Source organism: Pongo abelii, chromosome 9, assembly GCF_028885655.2.
Source record: "Pongo abelii isolate AG06213 chromosome 9, NHGRI_mPonAbe1-v2.0_pri, whole genome shotgun sequence".
Taxonomy (NCBI): Eukaryota; Metazoa; Chordata; class Mammalia; order Primates; family Hominidae; genus Pongo; species Pongo abelii.
Window position 1 is genome coordinate 17936073 of NC_071994.2, and position 24820 is coordinate 17960892.

The 24820-nt window shown below is 54.5% G+C and overlaps 1 protein-coding gene and 1 long non-coding RNA gene across 4 annotated transcripts; both read right to left on the reverse strand.

Annotated features, from left to right (window-relative positions):
* Positions 1–2070: 2070 nt before the first annotated feature.
* Positions 2071–4384, reverse strand: LOC129048612 (uncharacterized). Of its 3 annotated transcripts, none has more exons than XR_008511106.1 (4): positions 4231–4384; positions 3921–4089; positions 2845–3562; positions 2071–2349 (listed from the first exon to the last, which is right to left on the reverse strand). It is a non-coding gene; the product is annotated as an uncharacterized LOC129048612 (long non-coding RNA). The 3 variants fall into 3 exon arrangements; XR_010141845.1 differs by having other exon boundaries at positions 2071–2343; positions 3921–4146; XR_008511105.1 differs by having other exon boundaries at positions 3921–4146.
* A 2596-nt stretch (positions 4385–6980) lies between these two features.
* RTN4RL2 (reticulon 4 receptor like 2) lies at positions 6981–24075 on the reverse strand. The gene is made up of 3 exons (XM_024255490.3): positions 23678–24075; positions 16463–16944; positions 6981–8353 (listed from the first exon to the last, which is right to left on the reverse strand). The coding sequence occupies exons 1-3, from the start codon at positions 23706–23708 to the stop codon at positions 7604–7606; spliced, it is 1263 nt and encodes a 420-aa protein (XP_024111258.2). The 5' UTR covers positions 23709–24075; the 3' UTR covers positions 6981–7603.
* Between the last annotated feature and the right edge of the window lie 745 nt (positions 24076–24820).

The window sequence follows — 24820 nt, forward strand, 5'->3', positions numbered from 1 at the left end:
GCTGGTGTGCGCCTGTCTTTGGCGGTTGGTGGGGGGTGTCTTCCCACACCCCCATCCTTCTTCACCCAGGCTCAGCTGGGCATTAAGTAGGACGCTTGGCATGCCAGCCCGTTCGCCTCTGGCTGTCTGGCTCACCTACCTGTTCCCAACCATGCCCTGCCCTTAGTGCTTGGAGGGAGTCCAGCTCCTGCCCGCTACTTCCCAGGATTTGGGGTACATCCAGGAAGCTGGCTTTTCTCCATACAGAGGATTAGGACAGAATGCTTTAGAAAGAATGCTAAGGTATGACTCAAACTTTCCCACCATAGCATCCCTAGGGCCTGCTGAAAGTAACACTTTTTTGGAGTCTCCTATTTTATCTTAAAACTTTATGCAGATTTTGAGCTTCCTTGTCATACTATATTTACATTTACCTTTAACATTAAAGTGAGGCTTTAAAGTAAATAAATAAATAACGTGAGGCTTTAAAATTATCTACATCAAGAGAAGACACCATCAGTGAGGACAAGAGATTCTTGCAGAAAGACATACCTTATTTATCCAGCCCTGCACCTGCTTGTGCCCTGCTCTAACCTGGGACATAAGCCCTGGAGGTTAGAGCAAGTCCCCAAATGAAGGGAAAACTAACATTGGTTTAGGATCTGTCTATTCTACACAGCTATCTCATTTTATCCAAACTATAGCTAAGAGGTTGGTGTTGTCATTCTTTCTTGTCGCTGTAGGAAACAAGCCCAGAGAGGTTAAGGCACACACCCAAGGGCACACAGTGTTAGGTGGTGGAGCTCAATTTGGAACCTCGGCAGTCTGTGGAAAGGACAGCTCTGCAGAAAGGAGGTCCCAAGCTTCTTTCCGGTTCTCAGCTGCTCCTGGGGCTAAGAGTGACCTCAGAGGCCTTGGCCATCCCCCCCACCTCCAAAGGTTGGCTCTGTAAGACAGCATTCCAGATAAGCCATTTTCCCTCCCTTTGTCTTTGTTTCTCTTGAGAAGTTAATAAGAGAGACTGACCCCTCCATTTTCAGATAGGAAAACCTGCCCTCAGGGGTCTGGAGACTTGGCAAAGTCACATCGCAGATCCCTGCTGCTCTGAGCCCAGACTCCCGACTTCCAACACTGACTTTTTTTGTTTTTGCAAAGTACAAAATCAGAATTGGACAGCACCCACCAGCGGGTTCGGCTGGCTTTCAGTGGGCTTGCCGGGGTCTCTGCACTCTCTGTCCGGGATCCTCAGTTTGCGAATAGTCTGGGGAGGCTGAGCGCGAGCCAGGAGCGGACCCTGGGGAAAGCGCCACGTGCGCGCCAGGACCTTGGTGTGCCCGGCAGGCGGCGCTGCGTGGCTGCGGCTGGCGCCGAGGGTGCGGGGGGCGGCGACCCGGGAGGGAAAACCTCTGCCTCTTCCCGGGTCTTGGGCTGCAGAGCCCCTACCCGGGGCTTGCTCTGCCCGTCCTTTAAACTCTCCCTACACCCTCCCCGACTCCCGTCCTTGCAAGCGTTATTTGCAGCCTCACCGGCCCTCGCAACGGTGGTGGTGGTTGGTGGGGGGTCTCGAAGCTTGCCGCTGGCCAGCCGGACCCCGGTGGGAGATGGAGGCAGAAATTCCGGCCTCGTAGGAGAAGGGCGTCTGCTCACTCCCCCACTTCCCGGGGCTTGGGGAGGGGGCTGGGCAGGGGCGGAAGCGAGCTGGAGCCGTGTTTGTCGCGGCGCTGCGGAGTGGAACAGATGGCTGGGGAGGGGAGAGGGTGCGTGGCGGGGAGGAGGAGGGGTGCGGGGGCCGGAGGATAGGGAACGAGGAATTTCGAAGCCCGGAGTCTCCCAGGAGAAGCCCCCCTCCCCATCTTTTCCCAGAAAGAGGGGCGGATATGCGCCTGCCTCTTTCCCGGAGAGCCGTGGCCTCTGGCCTGTGGCAGACCCTGCCGCGCAATCCTCCGCCCCAGGGCGCGCCCCTCGCCCCCAAACCCCCACCGCGGGACGGGGTGGCGGGGTCAGGACCGCCGGGAGCGGCCCGGGTCGCGAGGGTTAATGGGGCCGCCCTCCCAGGGGCGAGGGAGCGGCGGGAAAGGGGCTCGGGGTGGGGAACGAGTTCTGGGATCGCAAATAGCAAAGGAAAAACATGTTAATTGGAGCTTTATGCAGATGAGCTAGGACTGGGGACTGTGGGGTAGAAGGAGGGACAAGGTCGGACCTCGAGGAGCGTTGGTAGGCTCTGGCCAGGGGAGTGATGGACGCCTATCCAGGTATCTGCGCGTTGAGCCTCCGGGGAAGGCCGCTGGTGCCCGGGGATGAGAGGCTTCCTCTCTGACCCCCGCCCCAGAAACAAGGTGGGGGGCTCTCCAGGGTCTCCACGTCCTGGATCTCAGATCGCCACGAAGAGAGGGCGGGGTGCACCCTGTAAGTGTCTGCTTCGGTTTCTGGCTGCTGACCTGTCTCACCTTGGCTGTGCCCCCCTCCTCCCCGGTCTGGCTTGGTCTCCACTCACTTTGCCTCCTCTATCTGTTATTCCCCACACCTGGCACCACCCTTGCCACTCAGTATTGTCTGAAACCTTCCCTAAGTGTGACCCCTTCCCCCTTTGCATTTTCCTGTCTGCCCCCCACAGAACCACTCCACCTTTGAGGCGTATCTCAAACTTTGGAGTGCTTCATAACCCACCTCCACTTGCTAAAATGCAGATTCCAGGGCCCCCTTAGCTATCTGATTCAGCAGATCTGAGGGGCTCAGGAATCAGCTTCCTACTTAAATCACATGCAAAAGGCCCTTATTTTATAGAAACACTGGGCAAGGGATTGGTGGGCTGGAAAGACTGGGCAAGTCTCCTTTGACAGCCCCCACCCCTTCCTCAATGCTCACCTCTCCACAAACGAGAATTGAAACTTTCACCAAGTGTAGTCCTCTCTGCTTCTGTATGATGGTACCAGGTGTGGAGAAGATGGAGGGAGGGAGGGAGGGAAGGAAGGAAGGAAGGAAGGAGTCTCCGCCTAGCTGTTCTTTCTCTGAGCAGGGTCTTCCCTTCCTCTCTCCACTGCCCACTTCCCTCCCCTCTGCTAGGGCTTCGCCGTCTATCCTCCTCTCTCACTCCACCGGCCTTGCCCACTTTCTTATCTCCCTGCTGCCTCCTCACTTGAAGTTTCTACAAAGGCCAAAGGATCTTGAGGCGGGGAGTTTGGGCCTGAAGAGAGAGGGAAGAACCAACCAAAGCTCCTCCCTTCGAAGCAATAGCCAGAGACATCTTTGGGGTTGGAAGAAAAGCTGGAAGAGGGAGGCAGAACTTGAGGAAAGAGAATAATAACAGCAAGCATGTAGGTCATCTTGCCATGGGCTATTGCACTGAGTCCCCACAACAAATTGATTTAGGCTGGCACTATTGTCCCCAGCTTACAACAAAACAAAACAAAACAAAAAACAAAAAAAACCCAAAACCCACAAAACTCTAATGTTCAGAGAGGTTAGGTAACTTGCCCAAGGTCACACAGCTTACCAGTGGGAGCATAGCTAGGTCATTTACCCTTCTACTGTCCCAAAACCATTTCTCCAGAGGCCACTGAATATCTATCCCAGGCCTGCCCTCCTGCAGGGGCAATGGGGTTGGAGAAGGGCATCATGTACAGAGATGAAAGGAGATGCTCAGGTTTCAGAACATTTGACAGGTCTATCTGGAAGCATTAAAAATTCATATAGAAACCTGACCCCAGCTGGACCTTGGGCCTGCCACCTGGTCTATCCCTGGCCTCCTGGCCTCTCAGAGTCTGTTGGGAAATTTCCCTTCTACAGTGTCCTGAGAGTCCCAAGTCTGTATTTCACAGGAGAGGAGTTCCTCTCGGATTAGGGATCGAAAATTGGGAGCCCGCAGCTAGGAAAACAGGGCTGAGAACCGTCCCCCCTCTACTCTGGGTGTAAGAACCTTAGAGGCTTAAGGGCTTATAAACCTTATGATCTGGTGTCCTTCTATTCCTCTCCCCAGGCGGTTAGATGCTCATTCTCAGTTCCGGACGACTGAAGCCTAGCTGTGCTTCCCAAGGAGGCCAGTCGGGGGCAGCCGTCTGCTTGGAGGGAGCCAGAGCCTGAGCCTCTATCTGCTGCTTTGAAGAACCCCCCCTATATGGTCAGAGAGGTGCAGTCTTGGCCTTGGGAAAGGGCTGTAGAGTCTGAGATCTGAGGAGGGGGGAGAGGTTTCCTACTTCAGGAGAGACAGAAATTTTAGGGGGCACTCAAAGTCAGTTGGTGGGTTTCACATACATGATAACTGGTGGCCAGTATGATACAAACGTTCTAGCTGGAGTGAAGGTTTGGGATGAGATTGTGAGAGAAAAGGCTAGAAAAACAGCTGGTACCAGACTCTGAGGGATCTTTGATGCTTTGCTAAGGTGTTTTACCTTTACCCTATAGGCATTAGGAAGCCATTATAGACTCCTGAGTGACATCATAACATATGCAAATTTTGATCAGATGAATCTGGTCACCATGGTATGGCTGGGTGGGAGGGAGGGAGAGATTCCATGTAGGAAAGCAGCGAGGAGGTTATCGCAGTTTTCTTTTATATTCCAGGCATGAGGTAATGAGTAGCTGGAGCAGGGAGGTGGTGGGGAGAATGGGAAGGAAGGGATAGACTGTGGCTGGGTGGGGGACTGGGTAACTGAATAGATACAGGAAATTAGAGAAAGGGAGGAGTTAATTACAACTAGGCTGGGTGTCTGGCAGACGAAAATGCAGAATGGGGGTACACTCACAGAATGTGGGAGGTGAATGAATTTTGCTTTTTTCAGGGGATAGAGGAATCTTAGACAAATCCCTTCCTTTCTATGGCCTCAGTTTCCCCATCAGAGTGTTGGTGGGGGTTGGGCTGGATGGCCTTGAACATCCGTCCTATTTCAGGGTGTGTGGGTCAAGGTGGTAAATCTAGGTTGTTTGGAGAGCTTGGGGGTCTGTGCATGTGAGATCGCTGGAGGTGATCTCTGTGCTGGGTCCTGATTGAGTGGGTGTGCATGTCAGTGTGCATGTCAGAATTTAGGGGACACCTGCCTGTTTGTGGGACCCGTGGGTGGTTGGTGTGCTTGCACGTGCTACATGGCTCTGATTGGTGCGAGTGTGTGTGAGAGCTCGGGAGTGTGGGTGTGCACGTGATGGGCGTCCGTGGGTCTGTCTGGGCTGGTGGTGGGAGGGGTGGGGGTTGGTGGAGAGTGGCTTTGCTTCAGCCTTCTTCCTGAGGCTCACACACTCCTCCTGCTTTCACTGTTCTGAAATAGCATCTGGACTGAAGGCCCATGAATATTTCACAATGATAATTCTGTGACCTGGACAGCCTGCCTCTAATTTACCAGCAGCCCCCCTCCCCCTGCCCAGGCCCCAGCAGCCCCTCCTCCACCAGAGCTCTTGCCTGGCTGTCCCCCCCAATCCAATCCATTAACCTCCTCACAGCCAGCCTGACACAAGCCCCTGCAAGACCCCAGACTCCGAGCTCCCTGGATTTCTGACCAGCTGCTCTCACTCTCCCCCAACCCACCCCACACCCTTAACCGGGAGTCTACCTGCCTCAGGCTTAGATGCTGATTTCTTCTCATTTCTTCCTCCTCTTCTCAAGATCATTTGACCTCTCCAGCCAGAATCACAGAACCTCAGCCTGCCTCCTCAAGCCCTAGCATCTAGGCCCCCTCTGTCTTTCTATTCCCACCTCCCAAGCTAGATTTTTTTTTTTTTTTTTTTTAAGACAGAGTCTCTGTCACCCAGGCTGGAGTGATTCTTGTGCCTCAGCCTCCTGAGTACCTGGGACTACAGGCACCCGATATCATGCCTGGCTAATTTTTTTGAATTTTTAGTAGAGACGGGGTTTCCGCCATGTTGGCCAGGCTGGTCTTGAACTCCTGACCTCAAGTGATCTGTCCACCTCAGCCTCCCAGAGTGCTGGGATTACAGGCGTGAGACATCACACCCCGCTCCAAACTAGATTCTTAAAAAAACATTTTTAAGAGACTCAGTCTTGATATGTTGTCCAGGCTAGTCTCAAACTCTTGGCCTCAAGTGATCCTTCCACCTCAGCCTCCCAATTAGCTGGGATTACAAGTGCAAGCCACCACACCCTGCCCAAGCTAGATTCTTAGCTCCAAATTCAAACTACCAAACTTCTCTCCTAGTGCTCAGTCTGATGAGACTCACCCCTAAACCCCAACGCAAGTCCTTCTTAGCCTGAGCTCTTCCCAGTCCCCAGCCTCTCTTCCACACACCAGAAAGATGAAGGTTCTGATTGTACCTCAAGCCAGTAATGCATCCCAATTTGGGATTCCTGTCCCTCTGATCACCCTAGTTCCTTGGTCCCTCTTCTAGCCTGTTTGGAAACCTGCTTCTCCGACCTGGTTCATCCCTGATGGCTTCTACCTCACAGGAGCGGAGAGACCACATACCCACAGGGTTGCTGTGTGCAGGTGTGTAGGCTGTGCACTGCACAAGGGCACTTAGCCAAGGAGGCAAGTGTGTGCCGAAACCCAGCCTTGGTCTCTGTTTGCTAAGGTGTTTGCTCTGGCATGGGGCTGTGTTTCCCTGAGGGAGCAGTGCCTTTTTCACATTTACCCAAAGCCATGTTGGGGCTGTCTGTGACCAGGAGTGTGTACGTGACTCCTCCTTGCAGGAGAACTGCTCTTGTTTCCTGAAGGAACAGGGTCTGGAAGAGGGCTGTTAACCAGACAGCAGGTCTTCCCCAGGCTTAGTTCCTCAGGCGCCAGACAACTCAGGGTTGGCTGCAGCTCTTCCCCTGGACACATGAAGAGAAGAGGTGCCACCAGCACCCACTCTTGGTTGCCAGATTGCGCCTCACCTAGAATGCAGGGCTTCAGCTCCTCATCATGGCGGGGGAGCGCACACCACCTCCAGCTACCAGGAAGCTCTTTGATGGCGGGGGACGGCTCCCCTTCTCCAACCCTCCTGGCCCTGAAATCCTTACATTCTGAGACCTCATCCCGCTTTCGGCGTCCCAAGTCAACAGATCTTACAGTAGATAAAATAATAGAATTTTTTAATAAATTTTCTTTTCCCAAACAACTTCTTTTGATCTTCACCACGCAGGGGCCACAGTGGAGAGGAAAGTTCTCTCCAGGTGCCCTAAAAAGTGTCCAGGGTAGACTTAGGAGAAAAGTTTTCCTCCAGTGTCAGGAGGTTGAGGGGACTAGGGTAAGCAGGGTTCAGGGTCAGCCTGGCCCTGACTGAGGCATCCCCCAAAGGGTCCTGGGTGGGGCTCCCTGGGGGAGCTTCCAAAGGCTCTGCTGGTGGAAGATGCTCTGCAGACAAAAGCCCCTCTGGTGTCCGCTGTGGGCCCTTAGGAGTGCGGGTCAGCGGCTGCCTGGGGGGCCCCACCCCAGCCTTGGGATGGGGAAGAGTTAATGGCCAGAATTGGGGAGGGCAGGGCTGAGCCACCACACACACCCTCTTGGGGCTGCCATAAGTCAGGACAGCCCAGGGGGCAGGCAAGGAGAGGCGGCCTGGTCCCCGGGGAGGAGAGGAGCTGGGAGGGGAAAGGGAGGCAGCAAGGCCGGGGCGGGGGCGGGACTGGGGCCGGAGCCGCAGCCCCAGCTGGACAGGAAGCGGGGATCGGACACTGGCCTCTTCGATCTCAGCACCGCAGTCAGAGGTGGTGGGGCACCAGGAGCAGGAGGCAAAGCAGAGGGCTGGGGAGCCCGGCCGCGAGCGCAGGGCCTCGGGAGTCCGGGGGCGCCTGGCAGGCAGCGCCGGGGCACGTCTGCTCCCCTCGCTGGTCCTCACCCCCGTAGCCCCCCCAGTAGTCGTCCTCGGTAGGCGCGTCCCCGCCCTGGCGCCCCCGCGAGTCTTCGGCAGGCAGATCTCGGTAGAGGGTGGAGGGGTCGGCTGGGGGCGCCCCGGCCTCGGCCACCCCGTACAGGTGGTTGGAGGAGCTGTTGCCGCGGGCGCGGCTGCCCGGCCGCGTGGGTGCCGCGGGCGGACACGCCTGGAAATCGGCCTCGCTGAGCGCGCGCAGGTCTCGGCCCTGGCGCTCCGGGGGGGTGGCGCAGGTCACGTCGGAGCTGGACACGCGCGCGCGCTGGAACCAGGCCCAGAGCGGCCGCGCGCGGCAGTCGCACGCCCAGGGGTTAGCGTTGAGCCGCAGGAACTCGAGCGAGGGCAGGTCGGCGAGCGCCTCGCCGGGCAGCGAGGCCAGGCTGTTGTTGAACAGGTAGAGGATGGTGAGGCGGCTGAGGCCGCGGAAGGCCGCGCGGTGCACGCCCTGCAGCCGGTTCCCGTGCAGCAGCAGCCGGTCCAGGCTGCCCAGGCCGCGAAACACGTGCTCTGTGAGCAGCCGCAGGCGGTTCCCGTGGAGGAAGAGGTGGCTCAGGTTGGCCAGGTCCGCGAACAGGTCATCCTGGGTGGGGTGGAGTGGGACACAGAAGAAGAGAGTGGGCCTGAGGCAGGGTGCAGACCCCGCTGGGGCCTGGGCCGGGGGAGGGAAGGGGGTGCACCGTGGCAGAAGAGAAAGGGTTGACCTTTTGATTCATAGCATCCTGGATTTGGATTCCGCCTCCTCTAACCTATTTGCTGTGGAAAAAGTGGTATTGGTGAGGTCAGTGGTTCCTAAACTTTCGGGTGTATTGGGATCCCCTGCGGATCTCTGAGCGGGGTAGGGCCGGGGGCAGAGTTTCTAATTCAGGAGGTTTGGGGTGGAGCCTGGGAATCCGCATGTCTACAGGTTCCCCAGGGAAGCCAGTGCGGCCATGGCAGGACCACAGTTTGAGTTTCAGAACTTCTGGTTTGGTGAAGTATGGAGACTGGGGAGCTAGCCTTTCTGATTTCAAATCTTGGATCTGTCATGAACTGATGCCACCTGGGGCAAGTCACTCAGGATATCTGTGACTCAGTTTCCTCATCTGCATAATTTAGAGATTAAATGAAGCAGCATGTATGAAGGTGCTTAGAACACCTTTCCTTGTGGAGTTCTATGAGTTCCATGAGTTAGCCATTATTCTTTTTTTTTTTTAATTTTTGTTTTTGTTTTTGTTTGTTAGCCATTATTCTTAACTTGGCCAAGCCAGTCATCTCTCTGTGCCTCTTTCCTCATCTGTAAGATGGGGATGAGTATACCTACTTCCTGGGTTTGTTCTGAGGATTCCAGAGGATGGTTCACATAAAGATCATATGAGGGAAGTGCTGGACACGTGCCCAGCACACAGGGATTTGGTCCAATGATGAAGCCCACAGGCTCAGCACTTAGAGCCCTGGTTCAAAATCCAGCTTGCCTTTTCCCTAGCTGTGTTATTTTAGGCAAGTTTTAACCTCATGGAGTCTCAGTTTCCTCGGTACGTGTAACATTCCTTATTATGTATAACCCCCTCAGCAGGCTAAAGGAGGGTTGGATGATAAATGCTGTTAAGGGTACAGTATCTGGCAGGTGCATAGTCAACCATCAATAAATGGTGGCTACTATGACAATAGGGGCTCAGTTGGAATTGGGTCCCGTCCCTTTTCTTTAAAAGAGGAGCTCCCTGGGGGAAACCAAAGTACTGCTACTAGGCTGGGTATTGGGGTGAGGGGCATCAGCTCCACCCCCAGAGGCGGCAGGAGAGGAGAGGAAGGAAGCCGCATTGCATTACTGCTTCCCTTAGAGGCGCTGTCCCACCTGCCTGGTGCTAGGGAGTCACCTAATCAGGCCACATTAGCGCAGAAAGGACCTTGGAACTATGGTTCAGAAGTAACAGCGGGGAGCGGGGTGTGTGTGTGGCCCATGGCCAGTAGGGATTCCTGGACTCTGCATTATAACCAGCTCACCAGGGGATTCTGATGATCAGCTGACTTGGGAGCTAATGCCTTGGCACCCATCAGCCCAGCTCACTTTTTTAGAGGACAGCACTGGGGCTCAAAGAGATAAGGGCTTGCCAGAGAGGGAAGCAGGACTTCAACTCCCTGACCTCACTGCCTTGAGGTCCTCCCCTCTTGTGCAGAGCATCACTGTGGTCAGCAGGTTCCAGGAGGTCTGGGTCTCAGAACAGGAGCATCCACTCTGCTCAGGCCAGTTCACCCGGGGGCTTGTTCCCTGACTGTTGCTCTCCCTCCCTCACTGCCTGGGGAGATGCTCCCCTTCCCATGCCTGCCACCCAGGAGCCTGGTCGGAGGCCTCAGGTTGGGGGAGGGCATCGACTCCCAGCCCACACCCACAGCCTCCACCTTCCTGTGCTCCTGCCTGTTCTCGCCCCCTCCCATCTGGCTTCCGCCCTCTTCGCTACAGGAACTGAGCCTGCCAAGAGCCCTCCTCTTGGCCACATTGAGATCCGTCCCCCTCAACCTTCTCGGCTGCCTCTGACACCAGCATTCTCCGCCCCCTGCTGCCACCACCCCAAATCCTGGTTCAGGCCTCCAGCTGGCTCCTTGCACCTCCCTGGCCTCGGCCTGGCTCACCATGGCCTGGTGCTCTTGTTCTCTTCCAGGCCCATCCAGGGGGTAGGCTTGGAATCCCTGCCACTCAAAACACCTAAATGGGGTTCCTATTTTTATGGAGTGTCAGCAAGAGTAGGACACACCCAGAGATGTATGGTCAGAGGATCGATAAGGGGCCGGGGGTGGGGGGAGAGGGAGCAGGGGTAATCCACATTTTGGGGGACCTCAGGAGGTCAGGAAGAGTAGACCAAAGGTCCAGAGATCCTAGGGAATTCAGGTGCCTTTGACCCACAGCCCCAGGTTTTGGCCCATAGAATTTCTTGATTCCAACCTCCTCTCCTCTCCTTTTGTTTCTCTGCAAAAAGTCCTGCCCCTCCCTTCTCTGAGCCTCTGCCTTGGGGTCCATTGCCCCCTCCCCCCATCCAAGCTGTTGCCAAATCCCGTTGCCACTTCCTTGACTGTAGCTTTCAAATCTGGTCCTTCCTCTCTCCACTGTTAAAACCGTTCTCTATGCATTAATAAGCTCTTGACTTTCACAGCCCTAGCCCTCCCCCCGCCCCTCCCTGTCTCCCCTCCCTCTGGTCTGAGAGCTTCTGCTAAAGTCATCCTCTTCCATTTCAAAAACCACATTTCCCTTGCCTCCCCACTGGCCAGTTCACAGCTCTCTGCATCCATTTGGAATCTTAACACAGCATCCCTGCCTGCTTCCCTGACAGCATCCTGTTCTTAACCTTGCCTCCCTCCAAACTCCCAGCTCTTGGCTCTGACACTAATCAAATCAGCTGCTTGGCTGTGTGACCTCGGACAGCTCCAAGCACCTCTCTGGGCCTGGATCTTTTCATCTGTGAAACAAGGGACTTAGGATAGGTGATCTTTAAGATCCCATCTGCATCTGATTTTTATGAATTGGTGAGTTCTGGGATGTGCCTCATTCATTCCACAGAGCTGTACGAGTGTCTACTCTGTGCCAGGCACCCCCGCTCACAGAGCTCATCAGTCTAGGATGGGTATCGTCGTCATCATCAGCGTCAGCATTGTCAAGCAGGTAACTTATTGAGCTCTTACCATGTGCCAAGCTCTGTGCTATACAGATCCTATATAGTAACTTAATTGTCACAACCCTATGAGGTGGATACTATTATTATCACCATTTCAGAGATTAGGAGAGGGCACCTCAGAGAAGTGAAGTGACTCGCCTAGGGTCCAGCAGCTAATATGCAGTGGAACGTGGCTTCCAACTCCAGAGACCTCTGAACAACTGCACTCTGGATTCAGACAGTCCTGGGCCAATTCTAGGTCATTTTCCTTACTAGCTGGGTGACCCTGGACTGTGCTTTTATTTTGTTGAGCTTCAGTTGGTGTCCTCCCTGGTAAATGTTAATGGAGAGCTACCATTCATTGGATACTCACTTCGTAGCAGACATTGGGCTGAGCTCAGTAGTATCTCCTTTAATCCTCACAACCCCTGCTCGCCAAGGTACAGGTTATCCCCATTTCACAGATGGGTCCATCGAGGCTCAGAGTGGTTAAATAACTTGTACAAAGCTGTAGAGCAAATTGGAGGTGTGGCTGGGATTCAAACTGAGATCTGATCTGCTTGAGCGTAAAGACTATTTTTAAACCATTCAGGCCAGCTGTGTACGGTGGTTCATGCCTGTAATACCAGCACTTTGGGAGGCCGAGGCGGGTGGATTGCTTGAGTTCAGGAGTTTGAGACCAGCCTGGGCAACATGGTGAAACCCCGTCTCTATAAAATACAAAAATTAGCTGGACATGGTGGCACATGTCTGTAGTTCCAGCTACTGGTGAGGCTAAGATGGGGGAATTGTTTGACCCCAGGAGGTGAGGCTGCAGTGAGCCAAGATTGTATCACTGCACTCCAGCTGGGTGACATAGTGAGACTCTGTCTCAAAAACAAAAACAAAACAAAACAAAAACCATGCAGGCCACTGTAATGATTGAAAGAGAAAACAAGTGTCGGCGGGTGCGGTGGCTCACTCCTGTAATCCAACACTTTGGGAGGCCGAGGTGGGCGGATCACCTGTAGTCAGGAGTTCAAGACCAGCCTGGCCAACATGGTGAAACCCCGTCTCTACTAAAAATACAAAAATTAGCCAGGCATGGTGGCACACGCCTGTAATCCCAGCTACTTGGGAGGCTGAGGCAGGAGAATCGCTTGAACCTGGGAGGCAGAGGTTGCGGTGAGCCGAGATCGTGCCACTGCACTCCAGCCTGAGCAAGAGAGCAAGACTTCGTCTCAAAAAAAAAAAAAAAAAAAAAAAAGGAAAGAAAAAAAAGAAAACAAGTGTCTTTATCATCTGGCTACATTTGAGTAGGGAATATGCTCTGGGAGAACAGGGCTGCTGTTTCTGTTCTTCCCTGAATCCCTGGCACCTGGAACATTGCCTGGCATGTGGTAGGTACTCAGTAAATATCTGTTGATGAATGAACTCACCTGGCACAGTGCCTGGCCCTTCCCCATTCTGAAAAGCTGTGGTCCTCTGGTAGAGTTTCCTCCAGAGCTCCCCTTCGGGGCGGGCCTGGCTCCATCTTGGGTCACATCTGCACCCTGCAGATCTCACCCCAGCCCACATGTTTCCTCACCTGCCTGTGGCATCTCCCAGCCCAGCCCCACCAGGCAGTTCACAGGCAGAGGCTGTTTTTTCCATCTCCTCTATAAAAGGCCAGGTGTGAAGTTGCTTCCTTCCCATGATGCCTGGTACCATTCATGCCAGGGGCGTAGAGAACAAACACTTCCCATTTCAGAAGACCCCAGTGTCCACCTGAGGTCCCCTCTGCCCAAGCCTTTGCTGATCTCAGGTCCTGATTGCTGTTCTTGGCCTGAGAGTCAATGGAGGATGGGGTCATGATAACATGATTTCTTCAGCACTGAACTATGGGCTTTTTTTTTTTTTTCTTTTTTGAGACAGAGTCTTGCTCTGTCACCCAGGCTGGAGTACAGTAGCACGATCTCAGCTCACTGCAACCTCCACCTCCCAGGTTCAAGTGATTCGCCTGCCTTAGCCTCCCTAGTGGCTGGTTTTACTGACACCTGCCACCCCGCCTGGCTAATTTTTGTATTTTTAGTAGAGACGGGATTTCACCATGTTGGCCAGGCTGGTCTCGAACTCCTGACCTCAAGTGATCCACCCACCTTGGCCTCCCAAAGTGCTGGGATTACAGGCATGAGCCACCACACCAGGCCTGAACTATGGGCTTTCTATACACTAACTCGTTTCCTATTTACAACCATTCTTGGTGGAAGGTATTATTTTCATTATTCCCAGTTTGCAGATAAGGTAAGTGAGGTTCAGAGAGGGTTAGCAACCTGCTTAAAGTTAAATAAGTCAGAAAATAGTAGATTGGGGATTCAAGCTCAGGCCCTCTGACTCCAAATTCCTCCTAAATAGCTAATATATATTGATAAGGAGATTTTGAAAGCATTAAATGCATGATCAATTTGTAGTAGTATTTGATCTCAGTATTAGTATTAGTAGTAATTACTATTATAGTGCCCATATGTGCTAAATGCCTTACATTTTAATCCTTACAAAACTTCTTAAATAAGGATTATTATTGGCTAGGCATGGTGGCTCACACCTGTAATTCCAGCACTTTGGGAGGCTAAGGTGAGTGGATCACCTGAGGTCAGGAGTTCAAGACCAGCCTGGCCAACATGGTGAAACCCGTCTCTACTAAAAATACAAAAAATAGCTGGGTGTAGTGACACATGCCTGTAATCTTAGCTACTCAGGAGGCTGAGGCAGGAAAATCACTTGAGCCTGGGAGGCAGAGGTTGCAGTGAGCTGAGATCGCGCTACTGCACTCCAGCCTGGGCAATAGAGCAGGACTTCGTCTCAAAAAAAAAAAAAAAAAAAAAAAGATTGTTATTAAGTACTATCCTGATTGCCATTTTAGAGATGAGGAAATGGAGATTGGGAGAGGTTAAGTAATTTGTCCAAAGTCATATATATAGGAGCCAGGATTTGAAACTAGGTCTTGCTGAGTCCAAACTGTGTGCTTTCAAAAATGAGCCTGCTCAATTGTACTCCAGAGTACTGTCCCCTCGTAGCCAGACCATGAGGTTCAAGCACCAGCTCTTCTTGGGTGTGTGGCCTCAGGAACATTCATCCGATGTCCCTAGTGCCCCTAACTGTCCCTATCACCAGGTTGTTGTGAGGCCCAACATGATGGTGAGAAGACATAAGCCTCCGGTCACACCGACAATGATTGAAAAGATTTATGATTGGAGGTGACTATATCTCTATAGAGTCTTCAGGGCCCCCAGTCTCAGCTTCTCCGTTGTTAACAAGGAGGTGAAAATAATCTCCCAACTGGGCTGTAGAAATGAGATGAGGTGGCTGAGTGCACTTCATAAACTGTGAGGCTGAGTGCCCTTCATAAACTGTGAGGTGCAATTTCTGGGACTCACTCATGACTTCAGTATAATCCTTGAAGTTGACCCATATCTTCAGGATGGAGTCCAAGTTGGGCCACTTCACTGAAACCAATGTTAAATAAGGCTCGTTTCTTTTTTTAAAATAGTATTTTAACAAGCATTTATATAGCACTTACCGTATGCCAAGCACTATTCTAAGTGCTTTACAAATTATTCATGCATTTAATGCTTTCAAAATCCCTAGGAGATGGGTGCTCTTGCTACCCCCATTGTACAGATGAGAAAACTGAGGTCTGAGGAGGTAAAAAAAAAAAATGCCACATGCTTGTAAATGGCAGAGTGGATACCTGTAAAGTGCTGGGCACTGTGGCTGGCCCTGTGTACCCACTAAGTGGTGGTGGCTACTGCTATTACTGTCACTATTTTGGCAACAATAAGAATAATATAAGACATATTTCTCCAATATACCGTGCATTTTACTTCTTTCCCTCCTCATGGGAATGGTATCTCTGTGAAGGCAGGGGGCTTGGTCTGTTCTGTTCACTACTGTACTCTTAGCATCTAGCTCGTAGTGGGTGCTCAGTATGTTTGTTAGATTGTTATGGCTATTGTTATTATCATTAGCATCATCAGCACTGACCTGATTTTCCAACCAGCAGATTGGTAACTAGTTAGGCACTAGCCCCGGAGGAGGCAGAGGAAGCACCTTCCAGGTTCAAGTAGGGAGAGGGCAGAATTTGGATATTCTCACCCCCTTCCAGCCAGAGGCTCTGTAGCCAAGGGAAGATTTTCTCTCAGGGTGGTTTGGAGGGTGTGTTATTGCTCCCTGGGGAAATGGAGTGGGATGATTTGCATGTCAAACAGTCAGCATAACAACAACAATAAACAATAATTAGATCAATAATAATAACAGTGAATAACAATTACTGGTATTCCATTTTCCGAGCATCCATTCTCCAGCTGCATAACAGAGATTTACCCTTTTCTTTCTTCCCCTGCATTGAGATGACAGGTTTGGAAAACGGGAATCTAGAAGGGGTGTGGGCTTCTACCATCCCATTACCCAGTGAATTGGAGAGAAGCGCAACTTTCTGTGGGATGCCAGTGGCTGTGGCTCTGCCTTCTCTCTCTACTTCCCTGTGATGTGGGCAGACTTGAGGGTGGGTGAGAAAAACAGCTGCAAAGGCCTTTGGGCAGGGGACCCTGGGGGAAGGCAGAGTGCCCTGAAGGCAAACACGTGAGATCACAGAAAGAGACAGATACACACACGCAGACAGACATGGGGGTGTATGCAGAGTGGGTGTGTGAAGGGAGACAGACAGAAGAGGCAGAAGACAGATGGGGGAGGCAAGTTAGTGAGAGAGGCAGTGATGGAAGGAAAGGGATAGACAGACAGACAGGCAGAGGCAGAGAGGTGAAGGTTGTGGAGTTGGAGAGAGAGAGAGAGAGGGAGAGAGAGAGAAGAGCAGCAAGGGACCTAAACAGGTAGAGAGACAGAAGGAAAAAAGTAAAGCCCCTGGAGAATGTAAGAGAGACGGAAACTTAGAAAAGAGACAGAGACAGAGACAGAGAGAAATGGAGATGCTGAGGCAGGAAGGGTGGCCTGGGGAGAGAGGAGGGACGCACGCCAGGGTCGGGGAGCAGAGGGGTCCACAGAGAGAGGAAACCGGAAAGGAGTTGAGGGTGGGCACAGGGCAGGCTCACCTGTAGGTGGAGCAGGCTGTTCTCCTGGAGGTAGAGGTACTGCAGGCTGACCAGGCCTCGGAAGATGTTGCCGGGCAGGCTGCTGAGCTGGCAGCGGTACAAATGCAGCGACTGCAGTCGCTCCAGGCCCTGAAAGGTGTCGGGCTCCAGCGAGCGCAGGTGCCGGTTGTCACCGAGGTCCAGCTCCTCCAGGGCTTGCAAGTGGCGGAAGGTGCCCGGGTAGATGGTGGAGAGGTTGTTGGAGAAGAGCCACAGGGTGAGCAGGTTGGACCCAAAGGTGCCTGGCCGCAGCGTGCGGATGAGGTTGTTCTGCAGGAAGAGTCGCTGAGTGCTGGGTGGCAGGGACAGCGGCACAGAGGAGAAGTTGTTGGCCTGGCAGCTCACGGTGGGCGGGGATGAGTAGCAGGTGCAGAGCATGGGGCAGCTGGGGGCCGCCAGGGGCAGGGCCAGGAGCATCAGCAGGAGGCAGGCCAAGGCGGGAGCTGTGGGGAGGGGAAGCAGAACTTACTAGGTGGGCTTCCAGGGCAGGAGTGCCAGCTGGGGGCCAGCCCCCCCACTTGGTAAAGGCCTAGACCCGGCCGAATATGGTGGCTCACACCTGTAGTCCCAGCACTTTGGGAGGCCAAGGCAGAAGGATTGTTTGAGGCCAGGAGTTTGAGACTATCCCGGGCAACATAGAGAGATCCCTGTCTTTACAAAAAAAAAAAAAAAAAAAAAAAATTAGCCGGGCATGGTGGCATGTGCCTGTAGTCCTAACTACTTGGGAGGCTGAGGCAGGAGGATCACTTGAGCCCAGGAGTTTGAGGCTGTAGTGAGCAATGATCACACCCTTGCACTCCAGCCTGGGCAACACAACAAGACCCTGCTTCAGGGGGAAAAAATTAAAAAATAAAAATAAAGGCCTAGAGCCCTGGTGCTCCCATGTCTGGGGGCTCAGGGGACAACATTATAGCTTCAAGTGGCCTGGCCACTTCCACTTTCTGAGGCTTCTCATATATTAAAAAATAATGCCAAAAGGCCATTGTAGAAAGCACTGCAAATTGTTTGAAGAATGATCATCTCTTCATTCCTGTTTTCAGTATTGCATGTTTGACCTTGTCTAGAGATTAATGTCAAAAGACTAACGTCAGGGTTTCTCTGCCTCAGTATTGACAGTTGGGCCGGATAGTTCCTTGTTGTGGGGGCAGCCCTATATAAGGCATTTAGCAGCATCTCTGTCTTCTACCCACTAGATGCCAGCAGCACCCTGCCTCCAGTTGTGACAACCAAAATGTCTCCAGACATTGCCAAATGTCCCCTGGGGGGCAAAGTCACCCCATTGGAGAATGACTGGAAGTGACTTGGGACCCTTTGGAGATCTGAGGCTCGTGTGAAATGGACTCACCCTGGGGTCTGGTCTTGCCAGCCCATTGGTGCCCAGTGCCCTTACTTTCCTGTACTTTTCACCCTTGCAGAGTCAGAGCCTCTCTGCCGGGAGGGGCCTTAAGGGTCAGGGCTCAGTGGGTCTCTAAGTGAGGCCACCAGCCAGTCCTAGGAACGATGCAGAATTCCTGGGGGGACAGCCTGGGAATCTGCATTTTACACCCCAGGCTCTCCTCGTTCGCAGTTACTTAAAAACTTTTTTCTTTTTTTTCTTTTGGAGACAGGGTCTTGCTCCATCGCCCAGGCTGGAGTGCAGTGGTACAATCACAGCTTACTGCAACTTGGATCACTTGGGCTCAAGCAATCCTCCTGCCTCAGCTTCCTGAGTAGCTGGGACCACAGGCCCGTGCCACTGCACCCAGCTAATTTTTTAAAAATTTTTGGCCGGGCGTGGTGGCTCACTCCTGTAATCCCAGCACTTTGGGAGGCCGAGGCGGGTGGATCACGAGGTCAGGAGATCGAGACCATCCTGGCTAACACGGTGAAACCCCATCTCTACTAAAAATACAAAAAAAAAATTTAGCCGGGCATGGTGGCGGGCGCCTGTAGTCCCAGCTACTTAGGAGGCTGAGGCAGGATAATGGTGTGAACCCGGGAGGTGGAGCTTGCAGTGAGCCGAGATCGCACCACTGCGCTCCAGCCTGGGTGACACAGCGAGACTCTGTCTCAAAAAAAAAAAAAAAAAATTTGTAGGCATGGGGTCTTGCTGTGTTGTTCAGTCTGGTCTCAAACTCCTGGCCTCAAACAATCCTCCCACCTTAGCCTCCCAAAGTGTTGGGATTTCAGGCATGAGCTACCGCATCCAGCCAAAGCTTTTTTTTTTTTTTTTCCCAAAGTAACTTTTGAAGGTTGGATATGATCCATCCTTATTATGATACTGATGGAAAAGCAGGCCCAGAGAGCCTGGGGGCTACAGAGTGGAGTGCAGGTGCCTGTACTCATACTTTAATAGGGGTGCAATGCCTCCCATTATCCCTGGCCTTTGCCGTCACTATAGCTGATCAAGTTCTAGGTTGGAACTAGCTTGACCTCTACACTTTCTTATGATTTCCAGGTGACTCCTGGGATTTTCTTCTGGCAGTTTTGCCTGGGGAGAAAGGGAGCCTGCACCCCCAAAGCCAGGCAGTCATTCCCTGGGCACACAGTGACTGAACACCTTCTGCTTCAGGCAACATCCTAGGCTTTTGAAGGCAGAGGGGAGGAAGACCTGTTTCTGCACTTGGAGATCCTGGGGCTCCTTGGGGTTCAGAGACCCTGGGAGAGACTTGAGGGGCTGGTGATTTTCAGTGTGGGATCTCCAAGGCTGCGAATTGCACATGCTTAGTGGTTGTTTTGTGTGTGATGTGTCACGATCCTGAGGTTGCCGTGTGTGTGAATGTGTGTATGTATCTGTGATTTTGGATAGTGGTGTGAGCCAGGTGCTCACCAAATGCAGTGCTGCTGAGCCAGGTGTGCACGCATGGGACTGACAGGCCCCGAGTGTGGCGCTGGCATCCCAGCTGCCCTGGTGTTCCTCCTTCACAGGGGGGAGCACACAGGTGCGGGGTGGAGGATCCACACTCCCAGTGTGCTGCTCCTCGCTTTTGGGCCCCACCGTGAGTGTCCCCGGCCCCTCCTGGTGCTGCGTCGGTGCTGCGTCGGTGCGTGCTGGCTGTCCTCCGCGTGTGTGTGAGCGCCGAGCCCCGTGCGTGTGTAGGCTGGGTGTGATGTAATACTCAGTGACACAGCGGCTGCTGTTCCATTCGTTCACACCACCTCCGCGTTTCTCGGCCCTTCTCACCCCTCCCCCGTGCGGCGTTTCACGATTACTTTCTCCTCCCGAGTTTCTCAGACCCACGTGGGGTGGAGGAGCAATGTCTCTCACCCCTCATCTGAACCAGGCAGAGGTGGAGTGTGGAAGCACAGTGGGGACCCTGAGTGGGTTTCATGAGGGTTGAGGTTTGGGGCTTAGAACTGGAGATTTCAAAGCCGGAAAGGTCCCCTCGATTCCTCTGGTTCAAGCATCTGTTCTATTGAGGTGATGATTGGAGCTCAGAGAGAGCAAGCGACTTACCCAAGGTCACACAGCAAAGTGTTGGCAGGGAAAGGGCCAGAAAAGTCTCCTGGTGCCCAGCCAGGGCACTTTTCTTCCTGTCAGAGTCACCCTCTGATCTCCACTTCCCTAAGGACTTGACACCAAAAGAAGCCAAATCCTTCTCTGATCCCTTAATCCTACCCCTTATCCACAAGCTCACCAGAGTGTGAGCCCTGATGGCCGCCAGCCCCTGGAGGATTACAGAGCTTTCCCCCAGCCTCCGGACTGACCGCTGCCCCAGGAGAGACAGAGGGAAGGATGTGCAATCTCAGAGGGCCCCAGAGGCAAGGCCCATTCCCCTGGCACCAGCGTCCCTTCCAGCCTTGAGGGTAAACTCTGCAGGAGCTGGCAAGGGTGCCTACTCCTCTTTCTCTCCCTAGACTCTCCTGTTCCCCACCTGCCCACATTAGACTACTTCTCTTCTCTTTCCCCACGCTCCTTCCGTCTTGTTCCCATGTCTCCCCCAGCCCGGGCTCACCTCCCCCAGCCCGTGATAGTGGTCCCTGCAGGCTCTCTGAAGAGCGACCCCGTGCTGGGGGCCCCTCCGTAACAGCTGCTGCATAACAGTGACTCTGTTGCCATTTCTGGCCCTTGCCACTGCCGTGCAAAGCAGCTGTAACCCAAGGAGCTCATCCATAATTCACGCAGCCGCTCTCACTGGAGGCAAGGAGGAGGGGAGGGTCGGAGGCTCTGGGCTTCACTGCCCCCAGGCCTGCTGGGGCTGGAGCGAGCACTCCAGGGCAGAGGTGGCGGGACTGGGGGGTTGGAGGACTAGAGAGCTGTGCCTTTCCCTCTCTCCCCCACCCTCAGTCCCTGCCCTGCCCAGTGTGTGCCCTTTTCTTTCTTGCCACGTCCCTTCCCCACCCCCTGTTCTCACGCCTCCTCACCACCACTCCTTCCCTCCAGGCCCAGGCTTCCTCTCTCTTCCGAGGACCACAGCTCCACTCCTGGCCTTCATTTTGTGAATTTCCGGTGGAGACTGGGGCAAGATGCACAGAATGTCAGAGCTGGAAAGGGGGATACCTCAGTGGCCACCTAGAGCCGACCCCTCACATCACAGGTGACACCGCTGAGGGCTGGGGAGGGGAAGTGTCAGTTTCTGAGCACCCCAGGTCTCTACAGCTCGCCTTCATTGTCTTTCTCAGAAGCCTTCATTTTACTTCGTGGACATAGGAAAGCCCTTTGTAGCAGCCTCCCCCACCCTCTCTGCTCACCCCCTCCTCTAAGGTCAGCAGGGGATGGCTAGAGCTGCAGGGCAGAGCACAGCAGGGTAGGAGGGAACCAAGAAGCACCTATTTTGTCCCAGGCCCTGCATTTGTACATGTTAACTTCTTTATACATTGAACACAACACACAGAATCCCCTGGAGGTCAATATTGTGGCCCCCAATTTGCAGATGAAGGAAGGGAGCCCCAGAAACATGACACAGTGGCCTCAGGTCATGCAGCTAGTACAAGGTGGAACCCAGATTGGAGAAGCGGGGCATCAAACCCATGTCAGAGAGACTGTCTGATCTTTTTTTAAGAGGTCGCCACATCCTCCGCAGAAACCACGCCTGAATGTGTGAGACACTGCCCTTGAGGTAAAGACAGGAGAGAAATTGCACCCAGGTGCCTAGGGCTGGGCCAGCCACAATGCTGAGTCTGTTTGGCTATTCAGGGTCAAGGCAAGGAAGGGATTCCAGCTCTCTCTGCAACTTTCATCTCCTAGGCTTCCAGTTGCGGTTGCTCTAGAGTAGTGATTACATTTGGGAGTCAAGAAGAGATCACCCCTGTCCAGAAGATATGGCCAGAACTGACCAGGGGAGGGAGCCAAGAGAGGCCAGAACATGGTATTGATCCCGGAAGGCTGAAGCATCCAGAGCCAAAAGTATCCGTTCACTGAGGGACCACTGTCCAGGACTCTGGCTATCAAACCTTGGAGTACCAAGGCTCAGAAACAAAGTTCTCAGCCCACAGGCCACTCTTTGGGCCAGAGGCCCCTGTAGAAGAAGGAACTTGAGGAGAAGAAAACTGGACCCAAAGTAGGGGGCAGGATCCAGGCTACCCACCCACAGGGCAGAGTCGCGGGTGCAGAGTGGTCCCAGGAAAGGATGCTCCCTGGAAAGGCAGCGGAGGCCTCTCGCTCTGGAAGGAGGGGCACAGGGTCCCAGACGAGAAGCAAGGGCTCCACACCCAACAGGCTGCTTCAGGGAAGGGCCGGGGCCTGCGGGCAGATGCTGAGGGGGCAGGGGCTGAGGAGGTGGGAGCTGAGGAGTGGGATGGAGGTGGTGGTGATGCCAGTGACGCAGGGGCCTGGGGAGGCACTGACGCGGGTGACGGAGGTTTAGAGCTGCTGCAAACAGCTTCTCACTCTGCCAGAATGTAACACCCCAAAATAAGCAGCCACCGTGGTGGCGGCGGCGGCTGCAGAATCCAACGTCCGGGCCGGATAAATAAATGGCAGCACAGGAGCCAGCCTGGTTGCCCACCCTCGGAGGCTGCCACTCCCCTTCCAAAGTCCTCACCCTCTGTCCCTCACAGCCACCCCCAGGGCCCTGAGCTCAAAGCACCCCCCATCTGGCCCACTGGCCACTCCCTGAGAGAAGAAATGTGGCAGGCAGGCGCTTTGGGAATGGAGGGCTTCCCACGTGGAAGTGGTTACCAGAAGCCTCTTTGTCTCATCCCTGGGCAGCACCCCCAACCCCCAGTCCCTCTCTCTCAGCCTTTCTCTTCCTCCTCCTCTTCCCTCCTCCCCAGCCCCTCTCCCATCCTCCCCAGCCCCTCTCCCATCCATGGTTCCCTGTCTCCAACCCTTTTCCCCGGTTCCTGATACCCCTTCTCTAGTCACCATCCCCATCCTTCTCTGGTTTCTGATCTTTCCATTCTCCTTTTCCATTCCAGTCCCCAGGGTCCCAGTCCTGATTCTCTTTCCCGCTACCTCCATCCCAGGATTCTGGGTCCCTGACCATAGTCTTCTTCCCATCCCTCCCCTGATCTGGTCTTTCCTCTCCTTCCCTCTTCCTTGGTCTTCACCTGGGTCCCACTTCCCTCCACGCTTTTCCCGTCTAACCTTTATTCCTTCTCCCCCTCCCTCTCCCCCGCTCCATCTCCCTCCTCCTTTGAGCTTCCCTCACCACTTTCTCCATCTTTGACTTCTCCTTCCTATCCCTCTCCCCCTGACCCCTCCCCACCCCACCCCCAATCTCTGGCCCACACCCTTATCTGTCACTCAATCAGTAGAACTATCCTCTTTCTAGCGCCCTCCACCTGTCCTACCAAGGAGGGCCACTTGGATTTCCCTCTGAGCCTCCTACCTCCCCAGACAGCCCCCTACTCACATCTCCTGTCTTCCCAGGTGGCCAGAAAGTGCTGAGGCACCGGGCAGGAGGAGTTGCTGAGTCGGCGCTTCCCCAGCCGGCCCGAGTCCTCAGCGTCCCCCGGAGCAGGTGGAGCCGGGACAGCGGAACCTGAGCCTCTCTCCCCGCTCCGGGCCGGGTCCACCTGCCCCCTGCGTCCCACCTCGGTCACGAGCTCCTCGCACGCACCCGCAGCCTCCCAGCCAAGTGCCCTCCTGCTGAGAACAGCCCTGGCGGCGGGGGCGCGGCCCCAGCGCTGAGCTTTTCCCCTTCCCCAGGTTACCCAACCTCCCTAACTGCCCCACCCTCAATCCCTGAAAGAGGGGACGCCCTGCTTCTCTCCCCAGGATGCCCTCCGCTCTCCCGCTGCCGGCGTTCTTACCTTGCAGCAGGCGCCTGAGCCCGGGCAGCATCTTGTCTCGATGCTCGGGGGAGGGGGCAGCGGGGGGAGGGCGCTCCCACTCGCTCCCTGAGCCCGCCGGATGCACGGCGGGGACCCCGCGGGGCTCCGGGAGGGCCCGGGAGTCCCCGGGCTGAGTGGCCGGGCCGCGGGGCTCTACCCTGCGCCCCCCGGGCTGCGGGCCTCGGGAGGAGCCATCGGCCCCGACGGGACGGGGCGGGGCGCGACGGGGCGGGGAGGGCTGGGGCTGGCCGTCAACGCCCAGCGCCCGCGCCCCGCTAGCTGCGCTGTCCGCTCGAGAGTCCGTCAGTCCGTCGGTCCTTGTGCCCAGGCTGCTAGCCGAGGGAGAGTGGGGACAGCGAGGAAGCTCTTCCCAACCACCCCCACTCCTTCCCGCACTCGCTGGCTCCTCCCTCGTTTGTTGGCTTGCCGACTTAACCCTTTCTCGACCACTAGGAGGCGGGAGCGGCTTTCTAACCCCCCTCCACCCCGCCCCCCCTTCCCCCGCTTAAGGGACCCGGAGGACTGTGTTCGATCGTCCTCGCGGCGCCACTCTTCTAGAGAAATCCCTTCTTGGGGGAATGCGGTAGTTTAGGGGAACCCAGTGGACTTGTCCTGTTCCTCCCTCCCAACTTTCCAGGAGAAGATGAGCTTCTGGGTCACCCCCTCCCCCGCCCCCAGCCGCGTCCCTGGCGCCAGTGTCCCAGCCTCCAGCGTTTCTGTCCCCTGGGACAGCTCCAAGATTCCACTTTTCTTCCATTCCCAGACCTCAAGCCCAGTGTGCGACTATAAGAATAGTATATGCAAGAGTTTGTGCGTGCAAGATCGAGTGCATATGAGCGTGCACGTGCGCGCAAGGATGCTTGTGCAGGTGTGACTTAGGATGCTTGCCCGTTACCCTTTGTACGGGCTTGGGGAAGCGGGGGGCACGTGAGTGTGCACACGGGTGAGCCGCTGAAAGTCCGCCAGCGTGCATGTTTGAGCTGGTGGGAAACGTGAGGCTGTGCGAGATTTTGCGCTTGCGATCTTGGGGATGGGTGGAGAAGAAATATGTGCCCGGTATGTGTGTCTTCCCGGTGTGTGTATGCCCCTTAGTGCATTTACAAGCGGGTGCGAGATGGGCGC

What these genes read in the sequence shown, in the direction of transcription:
- RTN4RL2 (XM_024255490.3), bottom strand. Translation starts at nt 23,708, where the DNA reads ATGCTGCCCGGGCTCAGGCGCCTGCTGCAAG. An exon ending in GCTCAGGCGCCTGCTGCAAG is followed by an intron (nt 16,945 to 23,677) that starts GTAAGAACGCCG and finishes CCCTCCCCACAG; the next exon opens with CTCCCGCCTTGGCCTGCCTC. An exon ending in ACAGCCTGCTCCACCTACAG is followed by an intron (nt 8,354 to 16,462) that starts GTGAGCCTGCCC and finishes CACCCCACCCAG; the next exon opens with GATGACCTGTTCGCGGACCT.